The 22,238-nt window shown below is 39.2% G+C and overlaps 1 protein-coding gene across 4 annotated transcripts in view; it reads right to left on the bottom strand.

Annotated features, from left to right (window-relative positions):
• BABAM2 (BRISC and BRCA1 A complex member 2) overlaps window positions 1-22,238 on the bottom strand; it is a 399,606-nt gene that overhangs the window by 344,865 nt on the left and 32,503 nt on the right. For all 4 annotated transcript variants that reach the window (XM_047746396.1, XM_047746400.1, XM_047746398.1 and 1 more), the window contains exon 3: window positions 15,258-15,334. In XM_047746396.1, coding sequence (XP_047602352.1) covers window positions 15,258-15,334 — 77 coding nt within the window. The remainder of the gene's footprint in view (window positions 1-15,257; window positions 15,335-22,238) is intronic.

The following is a 22,238-nucleotide window of genomic DNA, read 5'->3' as shown; positions in this document are numbered from 1 at the left end:
AAGATGAGAAAAGAACCAGAAGTAGAAATGATCCGCACCACTACAGATTGTTACGGGTACCATGTAAAATAACTCAGGCATGAGTCTGCACTCTCTTTACAAGCGGGTTCTTCTCCCAGATGAACTGGGCTAAAGGCAATTCTTGTTCTCCATAAATAAAATCAAATTGCCAGGACCCCTAGCTGGCTCAGTCGGTTAAAAGTCTGCCTTCAGCTCAGGTCATGATCTCAGGGTCCTGGGATCATGCCCCACATCGGGCTCTCTGCTCAGTGGGAAGCCTGCTTCTCCATCTCCCTCTGCCTGCCTGCTGCTCTCCCTGCTTGTGCTCTCACTCTCTCTCTGACAAATAAATAAAATCTTTTTTAAAAATCACCAAATTGTGACTGCTAAATCATACGAAAGGAGGAAAACTGCTCGTTTTCTAAATTCCACCACATAGTTCACCCTCTGGCATGGTAACTTGAAAAAACTAAACTGACACTTTGATCTTAATATTAAATAGTGAAGAGGGGCACCTGGATGGCTCAGTGGGTTAAAGCCTCTGCCTTCGGCTCAGGACCCTGGGATCATGACCTGAGCCGAAGGATCAAGCCCCACATCCCCCACATCGGGCTCTCTGCTCAGCAGGGAGCCTGCTTCCCCCCCCCCCCCGCCTGCCTCTCTGCCTACTTGTAATCTGTCAAATAAATAAATAAAATCTTTTAAAAATATATTAAATAGTGAAGAAATGTGACTTAAATTATCCCTGCGTTCCATACAGTTTGAAAATCCTTGGAAATACTTAAGTCATAGCCAGAGCAAATAGTCTTGATGGCTGCCGCTTACAGGAAGAGAAAAATCCCACTGTTGAGGGCAAGAAACACAGAGAAGGAATAACTAAGCAATAGCACAGCCTAAGTAATTAGAACTACCCTTGAAAATCAAAACCCAAAACAAAACAAAACAAAACACCCTGCCTGCCTCTGAGGACTTCAACATGACTTCATGGGGGGGGGGGGGGCACACTAACACACATATCTGTGTTATGGGAAAACCAGGCAAGACTTACAAATGATGTCAAAGATCACTCATGTTTTTGCCCCAGACCGACAAAACGGAAAGGGTAATTTTGAACTGTACAATTTGCCGAAGTCTGAAGATTTTTGCTCTTTCAAAGGAAGAAAGCAGAGACGAATAACAATAGTGTACTTCCTGGCCTTAGGAAGAGGGAGACAGGACTCTCCAGCTGCACTTCCTAGAGAAATATGCCAGCTGCCTTCTGTAAACGGAGATCAAATTGCCAAGAATGTACAGGATCGCAGTTATGATAGATGACCTAAAATACCGATCTGTTGCAAAGAGGATGTAGTGCAAACCACACAGGAACTGACGGGAAATCAGCCCTTGGGCTGGCACTTACACATTCGAGAAGGCTAGGAATCCTGGACCTCTGGCAGCCAAATTTCATCATCTTCCTTTGTAGGAAGAGTTATCCTTCAAAAGGAACAGTCCGAAAAGCCTTGTACAAAGCTTTTTGGTGCCTGTTCCTTTTTAATAACACTGCCCCCTGCCTGAACCACAGGTTTAACATGGCTAAAAGTCCAACTGAGGTCCTCTAGCACCAAAAATCACATGTTTGCTGGCACACACACACACACACCCCCCTTCCTTCCCTCAGCCATGAGCCCGCTGGATGCCATCAGTGATTCACGGCCTGGGCTGATGGTAAGGAGAAAAACTAATATTTGGAGTTCACCAAATCATGAGTCATCCTCCTAGAAGAAAAGAAATCCTTACAACTGGCAGGACTATGGGATGAAATTTTAATAACCATTTTTAACATTAGTATTCATGCCATAAAAGTTGGCAGAAGGAAAACAATTTAGAAGCATGTGATATTTGGTTTGCTTGTGCCTTATAAAAGTCCAGTTCATGCTCCAAGAAAAAGAATGAGTAGGATATCTACTACCTATTCCTAGACTTGCCTTCTGGACTCACTGTTGCCAAGTTACTCATTCTCCCACACAACACTTTCCATATTAATTTTGACCCTTCAGAATCAGAAAGAAGTCCTGCCTTCTTTGCACCCAAATGCCAAAATGGAATATTTTAGTATTTCACCTTTATAAAGGGAATGTTTGAAAACAGGCCTCTCTGGCTGTGACATCAGTGAGTTACTGAGGCCTCCAAGGGCCGGAGGAAGCATTCCCAGTCCTTCGCAGCGCTGCTGTACTCCTACGGCGCAATCTGGCAATGGCCAGGGACCAAGTCTTTAAAGCTGTTTTATGGTATTTAACATATGGTCATAAATTGCTCAGTGCTCTAAAGAGGGGCTAAATTTGCCACCCCTATTGATGAGAAATGTTCTTATTTATTTAAATTTAGTGGCAAATTGGCACTGGTCCAGATGGAGAGGTTTAGGCATCAGTACAAAAGAAGAACTGGAGATGAGTTGTATGTAACTTTCCTATACACTGAATGCAACCACATCAACTTGGGCTCACAGTACCACTATCCAACACAGGGCATGACAGTACTGTGCAAAGATTCTAATTTCTAAGGCCCCAGTAAGGGGACAACATAAATTTTATTCAGACTGCACAAGAATTTTTTTTTTAACAATTCTCTCTTCTCCTCAAGCTAACTCCATTTCCTCCCCAAGTCCTTCATTCCTCCTCACAAATTAGATGTATCTGGTCTTCATCTGCAATCCCGAATTTACAAAACTCGCTGGAATGTCCTGAGCCTTCTAGCCACCACCTTCGTCTTTTGCCATATTTTTGGTTAAGTTGTTTGTGTTTTTTTAATGGCTCTAATTCCCCATCACTAAAGACATGATCTTACTAAAACATTTTGTTCCCTTCCTTTTTACAACCTGGCCCTGTAGCCAAAGGCAGAAGAAAAACAAGGATTTTTGTTCTATTTTGTTTCAGTGGGGTTGTTACCAATGGCATTAATGTGAATGGTATCGAAAGAGAAATGGGAAGGGTAAAGCCACCTCTGGCTTTCTTCTCTTATTTTCTCAAATGGGCAATATAGAACTATAGTCACCATGCTATAGATTACATCCCCATGACTTATTCTATAACTGGAATTTGTACCTTTTGATACCAAAAGACCACAAGAGAAGTACAGAAAGAACAGCACCAGATATAGATACGAACGTCCTTAAATGAATATGAATGAACCAAATCCAGCAATACCTAAGAAGGATAATACATAATGATCAACTGTGATTAATCCCAGGAAGGCAACATCGTTCAACATCTGAAAATCAGCTTACTTACATATTAATAGAATAAAAAAGAGTCGTCATCCTAACAGAGAAAACGCATTTAACATATTAACATTCTTTTCATAATAAAAACTCTCAGCCTGTTAAAAGAGATGGCGACTTTCTCAAACTGATAAAGGGACACTACAGTTGACAATTGTGCTTAGTGATGAAATGCTAAACACCTTCCCCTTAAGGGTGGAAATCAGGCAAGGATGTCTGATTTCATCACTTCTACTCAACACTATGCTGGAGAGCCCATTCAGTGCAGTAAAGCAAGAATAAGAAATATAAATCCTACAGACTGGAAAGGAAGAAGCAAAACTGTCTTTTTCACAAGTGACATGATTGTTTTTAAAGAAAATACATAAGGAGCCTACAAAAAAGTTACTAAAAACTAATAAGTGGATTAAGGATACAGAGGAAATAATACCTAATATTGGAGAGACTACCATTTTCATCTACTAGAACGCTTGATATTAAGATGTAGGTTCTCTACAAACCGATCTTCAGATTCAGTGCAATTCCAGCAGGACTTCTACATTTGACAAGCTGATTCTAAAATCTCTATGGATATACTAAGGACCTAGAATAGCCAAAACAGTTTTGAAAAAGAAGTTCACAGCAGCACTGTCCGCAGTCGCCAAACTGTGGAAAGAGCCAAGATGCCCTTCAACAGATGAATGGATAAAGAAGATATGGTCCATATATACTATGGAGTATTATGCCTCCATCAGAAACAAAGTGAGGGTTTTAAAAGGGAGGAGGGGTGGGGAAGCGGTGAGCTTGGTGATGGGTATTAAGGAGGGCCCAGATTAAATGGAACACTGGGTATTATACACAAACAATGAATCACAGTACACTACATCAAAAACTAATGATGTACTATATGATGTCTAACATAACATAATCAAAACTTTAAAAATTATTAAAAAAAAAAAAAAGAAGTTATAGGACTCTAACTACCTAATTTAGAGACTTACGCTAAAACTATAGGAATTGAAGCAGTGTTACAGGCACATGAGGAGAGAGGAAACATCAGCGGAATACAATGTAAAGTCCAGAAACAGACTCATATGTAAGTGGTTAATTAATGTATATGTGGTCAACAGCTAAAAATATAAAACTCCTAGGAGAAAATCTTCAACACCTTCAGATAGGCAAAGATTCTTAAAAAGCCGGAAGTATAAACTATAAAAGAAAAATTGTTAAACTGGACTTCATCAATATTAAAAACTTCTGCTCCTGGAAAGACATCATTAAGAAACTAAAAAGGGAAGCCACAGACTGGGAGAAAATACTGACAAAGTAACAACTTACTTCTTTCTAGACTACATAAAGACTACCTATAACTCAACAAAAAGCCCAACAATCCAATCAAAATGTTGAGCAAAAGATGTCAACAAGGGGGCACCTGGGTGGCTCAGTGGGTTAAAGCCTCTGCCTTCATCTCAGGTCATGGTTCCAGAGTCCTGGGATGGAGCCCCATATCAGACTCTCTGCTCAGCAGGGAGCCTGTTTCCTCCTCTCTCTCTCTGCCTACTTGTGATCTCTCTCTCTCTGTCAAATAAATAAAATATTTTTTAAAAAAAGATGTCAACAGGCATTTCACAACATAAGAGAGACGGACAGATGGAAATAAAAATGCAAATTAAAACCACAATGAGCTATCACTACACATACACTAGAATGGATATAATTAAAAATAACAATACCCAATTTGGCAAAAACATAGAGTAACTAGACTGCTCATAAATTTCTAGCAGGAATGTAAAACAATACAACCACTTTGGAAAACAGGTTAGCAATTACTTATAAACATACAGTTAGCTTACAACACAGCAATACCAGTCCTAGGAATGTACCCAGGAAACTTAAGACGTATCTCCACAAAAGACATGTACAAAAATATGATAGTGGCTTTATTCCTAATAGGCAAAACCTGAAAACTCAAATGTCCTCAATAGGTGAATAACTACAAAAAACTGTGGCACATATACCTGTATAATGTCATGCTATGTGGCACTAAAAGAAACGAAGTACTGATACAAGGAAAATTATGGACAAATCCCAGAAACATTATGCTGAATGAAAGAAGCCAGATGCCAAAAACTTACATTGTATATGATTCCATATATATGAAGTTCTAAAACAGGCAAAACTGTTCTATAGCTTGAAAGAGAAGGCTCAAGGATTACAGGGATGGTGGTAGAGGAGACAGACTTAGAGAAGGAATGAAATGTTCTGTATCTTGGAGGGATGGAAATGTTCTGTATCTTGACTATGGTTGAGTTATTCAGGTGTTTACAACTAACAAAGTGTATTAAACTGTACATATTAAGTGGGTACATTTTATTATATACAAATTATACCTCAATAAAGTTAATATTTTTAAAAAGGAATATAAATTTCCACATCAGACTCACTGTGTGATTAAATGAGATCATTTATATAAGCCTAACTCTCTACTTCTGCTAAATAAAATAAATGCTAAATAAGTTATTTTAATAATTATATCAGCTATTTTTTAATAAATGATAATCAGAAGTTTTTTTTTAACATTCCATGAATTCCAAGAAAATAAAATGTTCTGAAATACCAGGACAAAGGAATCCTCAAAATCTAAGGGAGAGATAATGTCTAATCCACAAAATTAGCACTTCTTACTTGCCTTTCATGAGCATTTTTTAGAACATTCACTACATCAAAGGTGACCTGCCTCCCTAATTAGCCTCTAAAAATACCCTGAATGCTAGATAATAATAATCTTTAAGTAAATGAATCTTTTAAAAAGATAAAAATAAAAGTAAAATGAACTATGCTACCAAGGAAAATTATAACGCCTCTCAGCATGATGCAAAACACTAAGTCCCTGGACACAGTGTCCAGCTCTTTCCTTAGCTCAACTGTTACAAGTCAGAGGGCGCGCAGTTAACGCCTACTCTCCCTGCAGGCGATCTTGGAGACAAGAAGGACGCCAGCCGAGGAACAAGGAGTGCATCCATCAGAGCAGCAGACTGGTGAGTGCAAGTGAAGAACCAAAGATGCCCCTAAGACAGTCAGGCTACTTTAGGATTTCCTTGGCCTGTCCTACTACAGCCAAAACGGTGTGAACAAAAGCTGAAACTGGAAAGGCGGGGTATTTAAGAAGTACACCGTGCAAATCAGTTGTGTAGGCTTTTGGCTTGGATCACTGTCAGCTGAGCTCCTATGAGGGGGGGCCAGGGAGGCAGGAACGGCAGGCTGTGACAGCCCTTGAATACCAGGCTGAGAGGTTCAGTCACTAAAATACTGAAAGGGAGGAGGACAGGGTTAACGCAGAAAGGTTACTCGGTTAACACTGTCCAGATTATTTATTTTAAACAATGTAAGGAAGAAATCACACTGCCATCCCAGTAAGTGCCAGCAGCTATAGCCACCGTAGCCAGCTTTCAGATCTATTGGTCAAAATGCAAAATACAAGGGACAGTAACAAACCAAACAAAATGCAAACTTCTTAGAGATGAGATTAAATCAACAGGCCCTTAATAACTTTTTCAGCTGGGGCAACACTCGCCACAACACCCCAGGGCCTTTGCGGGCTCCCACCCTGGTGTTCAGTTTCTGCATCAGGACCCTGAGGGTCTCTACACAGTACTGCATAGTTAAGATCATAGAGGACAAACGCCAGGAAAAGAAAAAAAAAAAAAAAAAAAAAAAAAAAGAGCATTCTGAGTTGACCAATGCGGCTAGCTAAGACAAAGCAAAACATGGCAGATCTGAGATGTGAGAAGTGCCGGGTAAAAACACGTGCACACACGGAACAGCCAAGCCACACTCTGTCTCCTGCAAGGAGACAGGATCCAACGTGAAGCTGAGTTTCAAGACCCAGTAAAGCAGAAGTTCTGGAACACTATTTGCAATGTGTCTATAAAAATCTTTGTGTATGTGTGACCACTCTTTAATAAAACATCCCACTTAAGTAGCAGTTCTAAGGTTGATCTCATTTTATTGTAATCATTCCCCAAAACATACAAATTTAAATTCAGTGATGAAACCTTGGAAATGAACAGTAACTTTACCATATTCCTCTGAGGACACGGGAGGTAATGTATAATCCGAATCATAATTTTTTTTTTTAATTTGGGCTATTTTTTTTTAAGATTTTATTTATTTGACAGACAGAGATCACAAGTAGGCAGAGAGCCAGGCAGAGAGAGAGGAGGAAGCAGGCTCCCCTCTGAGCAGAGAGCCCGATGCGGGGCTTGATCCCAGGACCCCGAGATCATGACCTGAGCCAAAGGCAGAGGCTTTAGCCCACTGAGCCACCCAGGCGCCCCAAAATCATAATCTTTTTTTTTTCCACTTTTTCTCTTGGAAACAGACACACACACACACACACACACACACACACACACACACACAGAGGCTTTTCCTCTGGGAAAGACTTTCCACTTCAAAACCTTTGGAGATAATTTTTTGGCATGACTTCTTCACTCTGTTGCAAATAGCTTTGAAATGTTCATCATTCCTCTCAAATGATAAACAACCATACTGCTTCTATTGTTAAAGACAAAAGGAAAAAGTCTATAATTTCATTTGGAAGCTCTTTTGAAAGAATCCTTGTAACACTGTAACAGATACCTCTCTGGGTACCTGCCCAGCTCGTGCTTACCTGTGCTAAACTGTCCCCCTGTAACCATAACCCAGGACTCCTGATCAAACCCCTGGATCAAGAGTGGACACCCAGTCCAAGCTGCCAATAGGACCATCTCTCCCAAGAATTGAGACTCAAAGACCAGAGGCTGCCTCTGGTGGCCTTGGACTGAGTCACAAAGGGGGCTCAGCCATTTCCACTCTATGTGAGGAGAAACAGGGAAATCTGGGGGAAAAGAATAAAGTAAATAAATTTTTTTAAAAAAAGAAGAATAAAGTAAATAAAGTGACAACAGACTATGCTGCAGGAGAAAGAGACAGACGAACAAGGACACAGATCGTTATTGTCTGCTATGGTGTCTCCCATCCTGCTAGTAGTCCCAGGCTCCAGTCCCTCTGAGGTCTGGCTATACTTCCTGCCCTTGGGCACCATGGAATTCATTTAATTCCCATGAAGACAAACAAATGCTTTACATTTCTTTCATTGGGTTTCTTATAACCAAACAGTCCCTGATTAAGAAAAAAATTTGTTAGCATGAAAAATACAAATTTTAAACAAAAGATAATTTCAAACTTGAAACCAATGTTAGCTAACAGCTTGATTTACTGGTCATTAATTTCCTCAGTATACTTAAAATATTTCAATAACCTCTTCCTGTAGATACATAAGTAGTGCCATTCAAAGAACTTGTAAAATTGAGAATACTTCAAAGTTCTGTCACTCCTTCATTAAACCCATCATGGCCAGATCCAAAGAGTGAACAGGGTTAATGCATTCTGCCAACATCTATTAAACGAGTCCCTCTATATCCCAGGCAATAAGCTAGAGACTGGAAATAAAATAGCAAACAGCCTCACTCCCTGCCCTATTTATAGGGTTCACAAAAACATCCACACAGTAATTTCTTAAAGAGTTAAGTGCTAGACAGAGTGACTATGGTCGCCATATCTACAAATCTTGTGTTTTTACGAAGCTCACTGCTCTTTCTCTGAATTTTGTTATAACTGGGAGATTTTCACTCGTTTTAGTGACATCATCCTAAACCTCAACATGCGTTTTTCCTTAAATTGGTCTCGATCACTGAAGATTCACTTTTCCGATCGTCTCTGACATAATGATGAAATTCAAGGACCTGTCTTTGACTCAGACGTTCCCTGATACCCTGCACGGGAATCTTACACAAGCTGGCGTCTCTTCCACTGCCCCACAGTTGCTTCTTCACATTGAAAGAGCTGAAGAAAAAACAGCATTCCTGATGTACCATAATCTTCTGGTCTTTTTCATTTCAATGATTTAATTCTGAATGTGGGTAATTCTATAGACGTCAATTCACGAATTCATGGGAGAAATATGTCCTCTCCCTTGTCTTTCGTCCTCAGGATTACGAACTGCACAGTGTCCCTTATTCACAGAGGAAACATTTACAGAACTATTTTCTAATATATAAAATATGCTGAAATACAGATTTTAGTTACATGCTATTTTCATTTCATCTACTTTAAGGCAAAGTGAAATGTACACAGACAAAACAGATACAGACTCCAAATCTACAAAATAACCTACATCCTTCTTTTTATCTGAATTGTTAAGAGCAGCGTTCCAATTACAAATTCCCTTTATAATAAATAACTTCTAAAGACTGAATTTCTGTTGGTAGAAGACTGATACAAGTAGCAGAATGCCACATTCTTTATAACACGATACTTCAACCGACAAAAATCTGAATACTAAGCTTCATTAATTCATGTATGCATTCACTCCATTCCTTCAACAAATATTGAATTGAAGATCTTCACTAGGATAGGGCCTGGAGATACCATTTAACAAACAAAACAGTCTCCATCTCTAACCTCATTGAACTTAAAGCTATGAAATAAAATTACTATAAGAGTCAAATAATTTGATTCAGCCTGGGTTAAAATTATAGTTGAAACCACCCACCACAAGTTTTCAATAGGATTTAATGAGAAACTTCAGACAAAGATGTTGATTATATAAATGGCTTTGAAACTGTAAAGCCCTGGGTTAGCCATTGCCCGGTGTTTAGAAAGATAAAGGCAAAAGTCATAAAATATTTATCTAGTAGTTGCCATAGAATATAATTTAAATCAATACTTATGAGTTTCTTGTTACCATGAAATTAAGTCTCTTTCTGGGTCTGTTTCCTAAATAAGGCAAAGAGCTTTTCTGTTTGTTTTGACAGTTATTTTCCAAGGACTATTAAACTATATAACCTCTCAATTACATGTTTGTTTTAGGAAACTATGTGTGTTAAAATATTTATTACAGAGAGTAATAGTTAATTATCTAAAGATGAACACTGTGTTGGTTGGAGGTGGAATTCAATCACAAATCTTGTGATATTTAACCATTATGCCCTTACTGATCTTGAATATAATACATCTAAGATTATAAAAACTGATGGAGTAAAACATATGTAAAAAGTGTCTGGCATTGCCAGGTTTTTTAAAAGTAAAATGAAGGAGTTTAAAAAAAAAATAGAAAAAGGCGTGAGTCTAACATTACTTTTAAAGCAATGCAAGATCTTAGTGTTCTCCAAGAGGGGAAAATGATTCTTTGCAAATTCATGATTTGCCCGGAATGATTTATTCTTTTACAATAAACTTGGTTGCTATAGTAAATTATCTATTTCCATGAACTTCAAACCATGCACAGAACAAACCTATACAAATTACTGTGGTCAATAAAATATCTAAGTGTTCTACATTACTACTACTCTCAACATATAACAACTCAACAAACTCCTCACAGAAACATCTATTTAAAAACTGGAATGGGGCGCCTGTGTGGCTCAGTGGGTTAAGACTCTGCCTTCGGCTCAGGTCATGGTCTCAGGGTCCTGGGATCAAGCCCCTCGTCAGGCTCTCTGCTCACCAGGGAGCCTGCTTCGCCCCCTCTCTCTCTCTGCCTGCTGCTCTGCCTACTTGTGATCTGTCTCTCTTTCTCTCTCTGTCAAATAAATAAATAAAATCTTTTAAAAAAATAAAATAAAATAAAAACTGGAAACATCTAATTTTGAAATAATTTTAAAATAAGCACAGCTGCAAAGAAAACAAGTTGAAAGAACGATAACCTAGATATTCCACAAGTTAAGCAAAGTAAGATAACTTTGCCGTGTAATCACTGGCATGAACGAATTTATGTGGGCAGATTCACAAAACACTGGTGCAGTAAAGATGGTTCTGCTGATCTTCACTTCAGTTTTAACTGGATCAAAAGGTTTGTGTATTTGTTTTGATTTTCTTGGTGTAAATTTTTCCATTTTTTATTCTGTCAGAGAACAGTGCCTTGTGTTTCATAATTCATGGGGTTGATTTATTTTTGAAAATTCTATCACATTTTCAACACCTATTACAAAACAATTTCCATCTGCAAATTTTAGAAGGTTGGTAGTCTGGAAGCACCTCAAAGCACTGGTAGTCTGCGGTACCTCAAAGTATACACTTTTAGAGTTTAACTCAAAATTTTTTTAAAGCGAGGGATTCTAACACTAACCTTAATCATATAACCAGTATCTTGCAGAGAGCCTTCCTAAATAATGTCAAGAATTTCAGAAGAAAAAAAAACTCATTTTTCCAATTCAATGAACTTTTATAAAAATAGTGTATAATCCATTGCTTTTTCCTTTTATTCGGCTGTGGGCTGCTGAAGGCTAGAATGCTAGAATCTTGACTTATCTTAATGCGGAAGACCCTCAACATGCAAACTTCATTTTTTATTCCATTATTATAAAGCATTCTATGGTTTAACTTAAGTCCCTAGTACATAATGATTATATAGAGCAGTAGCTTAAGAGGACATAATTAACTTATATGGTGAGTGCCAATCCAAATACCATAATCATCAATGTTATGCGAGGCTTCCTGTGAAAATCATATAGCTATGAGAAGATACAGAATATTAGTAAATGCTTTCTAACACAAACTCATATAGCGAGTAAGATCTTTGTGAAATTACATTATTTCTGGCTCAAGACTGTGGACTAACCACACACATTTATTTCTTCTCCCTTGTAAGAACCATCCTTCCATTAAATAATAATGAAAGAGGGAAAATAAGAATCCAAAACAACATTAAGAGAAGAGGAAGGGAAGAGAGTAGCAATCAGTAGATGAGCGATTTCAACAAATTCCTAGAAGGCAGGATGGAGACCAAGGAGGAGTCACTGACGAGACAGGGCAGAGAAAGCTCTGGCTGCAGTAATGTGAGGAAAGCCATGTGTCCTAGAAAACCCATAAAAATTGTGGTCATTCAGTGTAGGAAAGGGAAGAATGAAAAATGGGGCTAAGAATGGGGAAATTAACAAAAAGCTCCATGGGGAATAGTCTATGATACCCACCCTCCAAAAATGGCGTGGTGACCAGATGTGTATGCCCCCCACAAAATGTAGGGGATTTCCTAAAGAAATAGAATGATTTCAGGGAGTGCCAGAAGAGCTGAACTCCCTAATATGACACACAGGGGTTCGTCATACTATCAGCTAGCCCACCATTAACCCACATACTCAATAAGCTCGGTTCACCCATACAGAAGTCTTAATCAATGTTTTATTGTCTGTCGTAAATGTAAGTAGACAACCAAAAGCCATCTTTTTCACTTTCTTTTAGATTTTATTTGAAAGATAGAGCCAGAGAGAGAACACAAGTAGGCAGAGTGGCAGGCAGAGGGAGAGGAAGAAGCAGGCTTCCCACTGAGCAAGGAGCCCGATACGGGCCTCAATCCCAGGATCCTGGGATCATGACCTGAGCCAAAGACAGACACTTAACCAACTGAGCCACTCAGGCACCCTAACCCATCTTTTACTTAGAATAACAGAGGACAAAGATGATAAACCAACAAAAATACAATCCCCGGAGAAAATTAAAATAATTACAAAAAACTTCCTTTAAAAATCTATATTCATTGAAAGCTTTGAAGACCCTGTATTCATAAAATAAGAACAAGATGTTGTGAAAGAGGAACAGAGAGCAAGAGCAAGAAAGAGCTCTCAGAAACTAAGATACCAAATTATGACTATGGTAAATAACAATTACCAGAAGCGCTCCAGGAAAGGTAGAAGAGTGGACGGAGGAAAGGAATCTAAGCAAAGTGTCTGTCTGTGTTCCAGCAATTTCTTTAACCTACTGAAACACAGAATTTCCAATATATATACTCTGCAAAACAAGGTTGAATCCAAGAGAAGAAACCAGGCAAACCCCACAGCAGGACTACAGATCATTCATTCAAGCGATTTAAAAACAAAGCACAGAAGATAAGGCGAGCTTTAGAACAGACAATAAGTTACTAATTTTGACATTGCAAAAGGAAAATAATACAAAAGTTAAGAGGTGAAAGCAGAGGAATGGAGGGAAGGACAGGAGCTAATATCTTTGTCTCACAAAGTGGGGAGCCAAAAGACACTCTCTCTGATTCATGGGAAACTAAATAAAAATATCCTAACCCAGAGATTGTGCTTACATAACAACAGTGCTGCTACCTGTGTGCCAGCAACTTACTAAGAACATTCTAGGGGTTGTTCATTTTAACTGTACCATACGATGTTCAAAATGATCCTTAAAAAAAGAAAGGAAAAATGTTAAAGCTACAGGGTAACCAACACAGGAACCAGCAGTGGTGATAATAACTACATTAAAGGGGAGGAAAGAGAAAGATAAAGAGTGTGGTGAAAATAGGCAGATGCCTCATGTATCAGAGCAGGAAGTCAAAAGATAACAATATCTAAAACTGGTAAGTCAAGAAACAGAGGCATAAATATTATTTAGACAAACGGCGATCATCCCCAGAAGAACTACATACTGAAACAACATCAACAAAATTTAAGTGGTTCCCTTGGGAAACAGGACTAGACTTGGGAAGAAAGGTTAACAGAAGACTACCGCGTTTATGTGTAAAAAATTTCTGACCTTTTTCCATTTTTAGCCATGTGAGTGATTTACTTTGATCATTTCTTTTAAATTTAGTGAATAATTTTTTTTCAAAAACACTCACAATCTAGAATGTCCTACGGGCAGGTGAAATTCGTATGTATTTTAATGGTTTCCAGAGAATGAGCTAATAATGCCAGCTCCATAAGTTAGCATGTCCTACATTTTTCATTCATTTTTTTTAATTTTTTAATTTTTTTATAAACATATAATGTATTATTAGCCCCAGGGGTACAGGTCTGTGAATCGCCAGATTTACACACTTCACAGCACTCACCATAGCACATACCCTCCCCAATGTCTACATTTTTCATTTAAAGCTGCACTTGTGATTCTACAGAATACCAAGATGTGGCCCCTGGTGGCCTAGTCATTGTAAGACACAGAATCCACAGTCTGAAAGGCACTATTTCCTCATCTGTCCCATCTTTAACATTTATGTTCTTTATTCCTCTTGTTAAGAATGGAAAGACCTCAGGACCCTGTTTACCACAAGAATAGGTTCAAGAGAGAAAATTCCTGGTGAGATCGTTACTAACTAACCAAAGCCACCATTATTTCCACGCTGGGCTAGAGCGCCAGCACTGGTCATAACGGCAGAGAAGGGCGGATACAACCCAGGGCGTATAGACGTGGACTGAATCAGCAGCGATAGGTCTTGCCTGCTCTTCTCCAAGGTTCCAAACCAGCGGTCCAAGAGTTCTGGCCACACCCCACACACATATGGCTGGAACGGCATTACACATTGGCCCACACTATGATTTAACTTTTAAAAAAGTAGTCAGCATCCAAAACTGATATGGATTTCCACCTTTTCTCAATAAATCAACAGAGGCAGTCCCCTCCAGGAGAGTAGGTGTGCCCCAATTTGCCCTACCTAGCCCGCTCCCCTCATTTCTGTTACCAGTCCAGCTGTGGTAGCCATTTGCATTTCTGACCCTTGGAAACCTGTCGGCATTCCAAAACTATGCCAAGAGTCTCTGGGGTAGGACTCGTAGGCTCAGGGGGCGATCAGGAGCACATCGGCGACAATGGCTCTTGGCAGCAATGGCTCCAGAAGGAAGTTAGCGACAGTGGTACATAGCAGCCATTCCTACCGAAATGTTTCTAAATAGTAGGTATTTTAAAGCAGTGGATTCTCTCTATTGGGGCATTACATAAGATCTTCCAGGGGAGAAAAAAAAAAAAATACAAGAATTACCTCATAGGCCTAAAAATTGAGAATTTCGGTGTATGCCTTGTTGACCACAGCTTATTCCCGGCCAAGTGCCTTACTTTGAATAGAACAAGGAATGAAAGACAAACTTTTAAAAAGTGGTAAATCCTAGCGATAACACCTAACAACCAGAAGCAAAAACGGAAGCAAAGTCTGATAACTATTACTGCAATCTACACTTTCGATAAAGAGTCATCATTTGCTTACATTTTAATGTCTCTCCAGCATACGGTATGTGCAGTTTAAATCGGTCACAGTTGGGTCCAGGAGTCAATGATGTGCAGCTTTAATGAAAGAAAAGAAAAGATTTTTTAAGTCCACTTATTTATGACATCTAATAAAGTAAATGAAAACTGCTCCTTATGGATAAAAGATTAAAACATTGGCTTATAAAGAAAATAAAAGTCCTTGATGGTCATGGAGGCCAAGACAATAGGACATCCCCTGAAATAAATAATCCATTTATCTCACAATAAAACTTATCAGCTTTCTAAGGACAAACACCAAGGAAGCTTCAACTACTTCTCTCCAACAAGTGTATCGTGGCTTCTGATGCAGGTGTATTGTCCAAAACAGTCTTTGGCGTCAAGAATTTTAAGAGATTTATGGACAGATTTTAAATACAGACCCTTAACTTGCACTCATATTAAAAAGAGTCCACTTTTTTCTGACACCAGATCATTTTCTCTCTACAGGTAGGGCACTTCCTCTGGACTTGGCACCCCAGAACTTCCATCTACCGCAGAGCATAAGGCACTGCCCCCTCGTGTTCAGATAAAATGCAAATGGAAAAGGAGAGTGAGTTAGTCACTCAGGTCTGGGTTTGTTTCTTTTCCAATCTCTTACTTCACAAAATTATACGATATTCTTTGTTCTTTACCCAGATTTACTTCACAAGCTCTTTCATGACCTCACAAGTCATAACCTCAACCTCACAACAGCAGCACTGGCCTCATAAATTAATATAATATTAATATGAAGTCAACTAAGGAAATTATAAGCCTTCATTTAGTTTTTAAAAATGAAGTTTTTCCATTATAAAGTAAAGCAAAGATATGCTAAATTTCTTTCATAATTCCAATACTGACTATGAGACATCTCTGAAAAGGATATTTGAAGAAACGGAAGCATTGTTAGAATATATGGACTACCTCCCTAGATGCCACTCTGAAGGCAATAGTCAAATTTAAGAAATGTTGACTCTAAGGGATGCCTGGGAGGCCCAGTTGGTTAAGTGTCTGACTCTTGATTTCGGCTCAGGTCTCAATCTCGGGATTGTGAGATCCGACTGGTGTGGGGCTCCGAGCTCAGTGCACTCTGCCTGCAATTATCTCTCTCCCTTTGTCCCTTGCCCCACTCAGGCACCTGCACGAAGATGCACACGCTCATTATTTCTCAGGAAGAAAATGCTGACTCTAAAAAAACTGAGATCTCATATTAGATTTACCCTTACTTTTACCAAAACTATCTCCACGTGAAGGAGAAAAGAACCAGATGGAAGTTTATCTCAGATGTATTTAACATAAATCACTAGGTTGATTATTCCTCTTACCTTTAGGGGACAATAAAAAAAACACCAGTTTACAAACTAAACAACAAAGTTGCACTAGTAATTGTATAGTAACCTATTTCAACTTTTTCTTAGAGGTTTTATAAAGACATTCTCCTTTACTGTTCAATATAAAAATTCTTTGGGGCACATTTTATTAAAGGTCGTAAAATACTTCCCTTATAGTACAATCTTTCCTAGCCCATAGCATGGCAGTTATTTGAAAACACTTCTGGAAAACACATAAATTAAAGCATTACAAAATATAAAGTATGACCTAATGACAGAAATGAACTATAAGCAACACCAAGAATTTTTTCTCATATATATTCAAAGAACAATATATTTTTTTTAATTTTAATACAAAAAACACTATTCACAATCAAGCATCTCTTCTAGGCGTGATGATCAAATTATCCACCTATCTCACATAGCTTAGCAACTGAAGTTATTAATAGTACAGGAAATCCTCAGGATTAATCTGATTCTAGTTTGTTTGAAGAACTTGTCCTTCTTCAGTGTGAAATCAGTTGTGCATTCACTGTTGGGCCACATTTTGTACTCTTCGCTTTACACTTTAATGAGAACTGAAAAGTGCTTTACGCTCTGCCCCTTCACCTTCCTCCCTTCCTACGTGAACAGCTGGTTCCAGCCACCCTGGGGTGTTAAAAAACACATTTCTCCATCTGAGTGATTTGCTCACTGAGGTTTGTTTTTTTTTTTTTTAAGCTAGGCGTAAAGATTTACTGAGCATTATTCTATGGGTTAGGAGTACAGGGTGGACAAGACAGACAAGCTCTACCCTCCCATGGAACTCAAATTCTGACAAGGGAAAAAGAGACAATAAGAGACAGAGACACAAAGATGGTTCCAGATGGCTAGATGTTGTGGAGAAAATAAAACATCGCTGCAGTGGAACAGGAGCTCCACTGCACTGGAGGACTGGGGAAGACCTCCTGGAGGAGGTGACATCCAAAACCTGCGTAACCATCACCAAGGGGCTGCCTCCCAGGGTGAGTTTGGGGGCAGAGCACTGGAGGCAGAGGAAACAGCTGGTGCAAAGGCGTGAAGGCGGGAACAAGTCTGATCTATCTGGGGGAAGCAATCTTGATATGTTTGGGCGATGCAGCCAAGCAGAGTGAATGAGGGAGAGACCATCAAAAGATCAGGACAAGGGGTAAGCAAGGGACAGATCTCACAGAGCCTAGTAGGTGGTGGCAATTAATGCAGATTTTATTCCAAGCGCAAAGGAGGGTGTTAAGAAGAGTAACATTATCTGATTCTATGCTTTTTACGAGATCACTGTCTACTGTATGGAAAAAGAGAAAGAGACTGTAAAAACGTCCAACAGAAACCAACAGGAGTCCGTTTCAGGAAAGAAAGATGAGGGATCCTTGGGCTAGGGGAGCAACAGTACCAATGGAGAGATGCGGATTGACTCACTGGAGCAGACTGGGTGGGAAGCAAGCTTAGGAAGAAGAGCTATCAAGTGTGAGGGGCGCCTGGGTGGCTCAGCCTGTTGGGCCGCTGCCTTCAGCTCAGGTCATGATCCCAAGGTCCTGGGATTGAGTCCCACATCGGGCTCCTTGCTCGCTAGGGAGCCTGCTTCTCTCTCTGCCTTTGCCTGCTTGTGCGCTCTCTCTCTCTCTCTGACAAATAAATAAATAAACAAAATCCTTAAAAAAAAAAAAAAAAGAGTATACAGTGTGAGACAACAGCCAAACCATATACAGAAACACAGCCAGAGTAATGAGGGGTGCGGGGGGAGGACGGACAGCCAATCCATGAAAGCCATGAAAACATCATGGAAAAGACAGAAGAAGAATTTGCCACAACTCACCTTGGAGCGAGTGCTGTATATTGTTGAAAAGACCACTTACTTGGTGTGGGGACAGGGGCAAGGGTCATACTCCCCAAAGAGCATTCCCAAGTTAAAACAGCTAACCTCCAATTAACTGCAGGTTTCTGTTTTGCTAAGAGGAATATACAAATTGAGGGCCAAGAACTTCACAGTTGAAGGCAACAGGGGAGAGACGAAGCTGCCATTAGCAGGTCTCTCTCTCCTAAACAGCATTCGGTTTCTCTCATGAAATGTTGAACAAATATTTAAACTATCTCTTATGCTCTATCTTCCATATTACCCAAGATAAACAGCTGTATGGGAAATAAGCCAATGTCGTGTTACTTAAAGGTTCTTTTAATATTAAACTAAGAATGTTTCCCCTGCTTTAAAATTACCTCTGTCTAAAATTGGTTTTGGGGGCACCTGGGTGGCTCAGTGGGTTAAAGCCTCTGCCTTCAGCTCAGGTCGTGATCCCAGAGTCCTGGGATCGAGCCCCACATCGGGCTCTCTGCTTAGCAGGGAGCCTGCTTCCTCCTCTCTCTCTCTGCCTGCCTCTCTGCCTACTTGTGATCTCTGTCTGTCAAATAAATAAAATAAAATCTTTAAAATAAAATAAAATTGGTTTTGGTCATATATTAGTTTACTGTGAAATTTCAGATCGCATTCAAGGACAGCATTAGTTTTTTCTGTTACTCAAAAAAAGACATGAGTTTAAAGAGATCAAAGAACACATATGAATAGTATGATTTCCATTTATGAAAAAGATCTATGTGTGTGTATGTCTATGCATATAACCAGATTTCAGAAGGAAGGTTGCCAAAAGGTGGCAGGATCTGGGGTACTCTTTACTTCTTTTGATTACCTTTCTGCATTGCTTTGATTTTTATTATGAACATGGACTATTTTGTAATTATATAAAAAAAGTTAAGGTAGATCCTTTATATTTGACTAGATGGCTTGATTTATCTTGGTCTTCAAAAGAGCATCACTCTTTTTTTGAGAAAAACTGCAAGGATAACCTACTGATGAAGTTTTCAAGTAAAATATATATGGAAGCCTTTCTATCATGATATCACAAAACTTCACACCACTAGTATTTATCATCCCTCACGGTTCCATTGTGTCAGAGTTTGGGAATGGCCTGATCGAGCAGTTCTGGTGTAGGGTCTCCCGTGAAATTGCAATCAGACATCATTAACAGATAACTAATATAGTAGAGACGTTCATTCATCTAGAAAATCATTTCCTTATACAAGTATGAAAAAGCTACTAAATAATAAGCTGCTGGCTTCATTAAAATTATATTTGTATAATGGCAACTTGTCCTAACACCATTAGATTTAAGATTTAAAAACCAATATTCCAAATTGAGTATCTTTGAATAAGAAAATAATTTTAAATGATTTAAAAAGTGCTGACAATCAAAATGTAACCTCAAATTGGTCTCTCCACTGAATTTCTCGAGTGTTTACCACTTGTCAGGCACTGTGCTAGGTACACAGAATAGAGCAGTGACAAACAAAAAATGTCTTGGCATTATATTGGGGGAAAAAGAGGTTTTGCATGAAGAACTATGCTCTAAAAATATATCTTGTACTGCAAATGCACCATTTTCAAAGTTGCACACATGGGAGAACAAAGGGAGTTAAACCACCACATTCTGCAGATGATGCAAGTGGGAATTATCAAGTGGGACTTCCTGATAACATCAGAACAGGTAGTTTCCTGGGTGCTTTATTACAGAAATTAGAGCCAGCTAACCACAGATACAGTAAAATGCTAAACGTAACAACCTCCACATACTCTTGTCCCTACCATGGCTTACCTACATCTATCTAATCACATGACTCCCAAGATTACTATTTACCTATTTTCCAGTTGTGGTTTGTCTTCCCAACTAGGTCTTTAAGATTCTTGGTGCTGGGGTCCCTGGGCGGGGGGGGGGGGTGGGTCTGTCAGTTAAGCCTCTGCCTTTGGCTCAGATCATCATCTCAGGGTCCAGGAATCGAGTCCTGCATCGGGCTCCGTGCTCAGTGAGCAGTCTGCTTGTCCCTCTCCTTCTGTCCCTATATCCCCCCATGTTCTCTGTGTCTCTGACTCTCTCTCTCTCTCTCTCAAATAACTAAATAAATAATATTAAAAAAAAAATTCTTGGTGCCAAAACTGTTTTATGTCCTACTGTAGCATCTAGCAGAGTACCAAGCATCCAGCACCGATGACACTTCAGCATCTACTAAATGTCATAAACTAAACTCAGCAACTGTCATTTTACAAATGATGACAAGTGAGGGCCAAGGGTCTCACAGTGCTCAGTGAGAGCGCTGGGACTGGAAACCATGTTCAGGGTTCTCCGGCCACACCTTAGTCCCTCCAACCCAGGCATCCTTCAGTCATCTGGGAATCTCCAGCATCTAGCATTGCTGTCGGGGCCATGGATACGTCAATAACTACGTGGCTAAAGGTTTACCAAATGAATGCATGGACTTTGACTCCCGGCCTTATACTCTTTTCATGACCAAAACCACTGATTTAACTGGAACTGGGAAGCCACTCTTATCCTCACCTCTGAGATAAAAGTATGATTATCTGTAAAAGGTCATCCCTTAGAGGAGCTGTCCATGTGACCCAGAATTTATGAAGTCACTTCCTAAAATTACTGTTTTACAATAACTAAGAACACACGCTAGCATTTGTTGAGCATTTGCTCTGTGGCAGGTACTATTCTAAATTCTTTAATTAGACTGAACTATTTAAACCCACAGTGACCTTCAGAGATAGATGCTATTATGACCTCCATTTTACAGATGAGGAAACTGAGGCACAGTATGTTACTAGTTAGTGACAGAGCCTGGATCCAAACCTGGGATATTTGATCCAGGTCCATTTTCTTAAACACCACTCTAAATCATCTCTCAATAATTAAAGGGGAGGGGCGCCTGGGTGGCTCAGTGGGTTAAAGACTCTGCCTTTGGCTCAGGTCATGGTCCCAGGGTCCTGGGATCAAGCCCCACATCGGGCTCTCTGCTCAGTGGGGAGCCTGCTTCCCCCTGTCTCTCTGCCTGTTGCTCTGCCTACTTGTGATCTCTGTCTGTCAAATAAATAAATAAAGTCTTTAAAAATAATAATAATAATAATTAAAGGGGAAACCATCAGAATTAGTAAAAAAAAAATGTGAATTATAAACTTGTCAATAAATGCCATTTTATTAAGTACCTAAAATAATAAAAAGTAAAGGCTGACAAAATGTTGCCAAAAAGAATGTTCTATCATGCAAGCTTCAGGGAAATGAAAAGGATTTACCAGTAATGAGTATTAGAACTGTATACATTTAAATCAGTGATGCAAAAGCTCAAACAAGGTGCTCCTAATTTGATTAAATAGGCTCTGCAATGTTAACACTACTGACTTATTAGCAAACCCTTTAAACAAACGGTGAAAGTAAATTTGGATTTGAATCACCTTTAAATTATTACTTGTTCATAGTTCCTGAGATCTGACTCAAATTATTGAGGAATCGCTATAAACAGGAAAAGTCGGCAATTTATAGGATTTTCGTGACAGCCAAAAATTATTCTGAATTAACAAAGTTATACAAAGGTACTCTGCAATAAGACATTAGCATTTTCAAGAGAATGCAAAATAAAAGCAAAATACAAGCTTTCTGATTTAATACTGAACCTATTATTGGATATGCTTTCTGGAAAAAAGAATGATTTAAGCCATCTCTCCTCTCCGAGCCATCTGAAAAGAACAAAGTAGATGAGTCCAGGGTTCCTTCCCTGAGTCTACGTCAGTT

Source organism: Lutra lutra, chromosome 9, assembly GCF_902655055.1.
Source record: "Lutra lutra chromosome 9, mLutLut1.2, whole genome shotgun sequence".
NCBI classification, from domain to species: domain Eukaryota; kingdom Metazoa; phylum Chordata; class Mammalia; order Carnivora; family Mustelidae; genus Lutra; species Lutra lutra.
The sequence above is the reverse complement of the archived record's forward strand: the minus strand, read 5'-3'. Positions and strand labels throughout refer to the sequence as shown.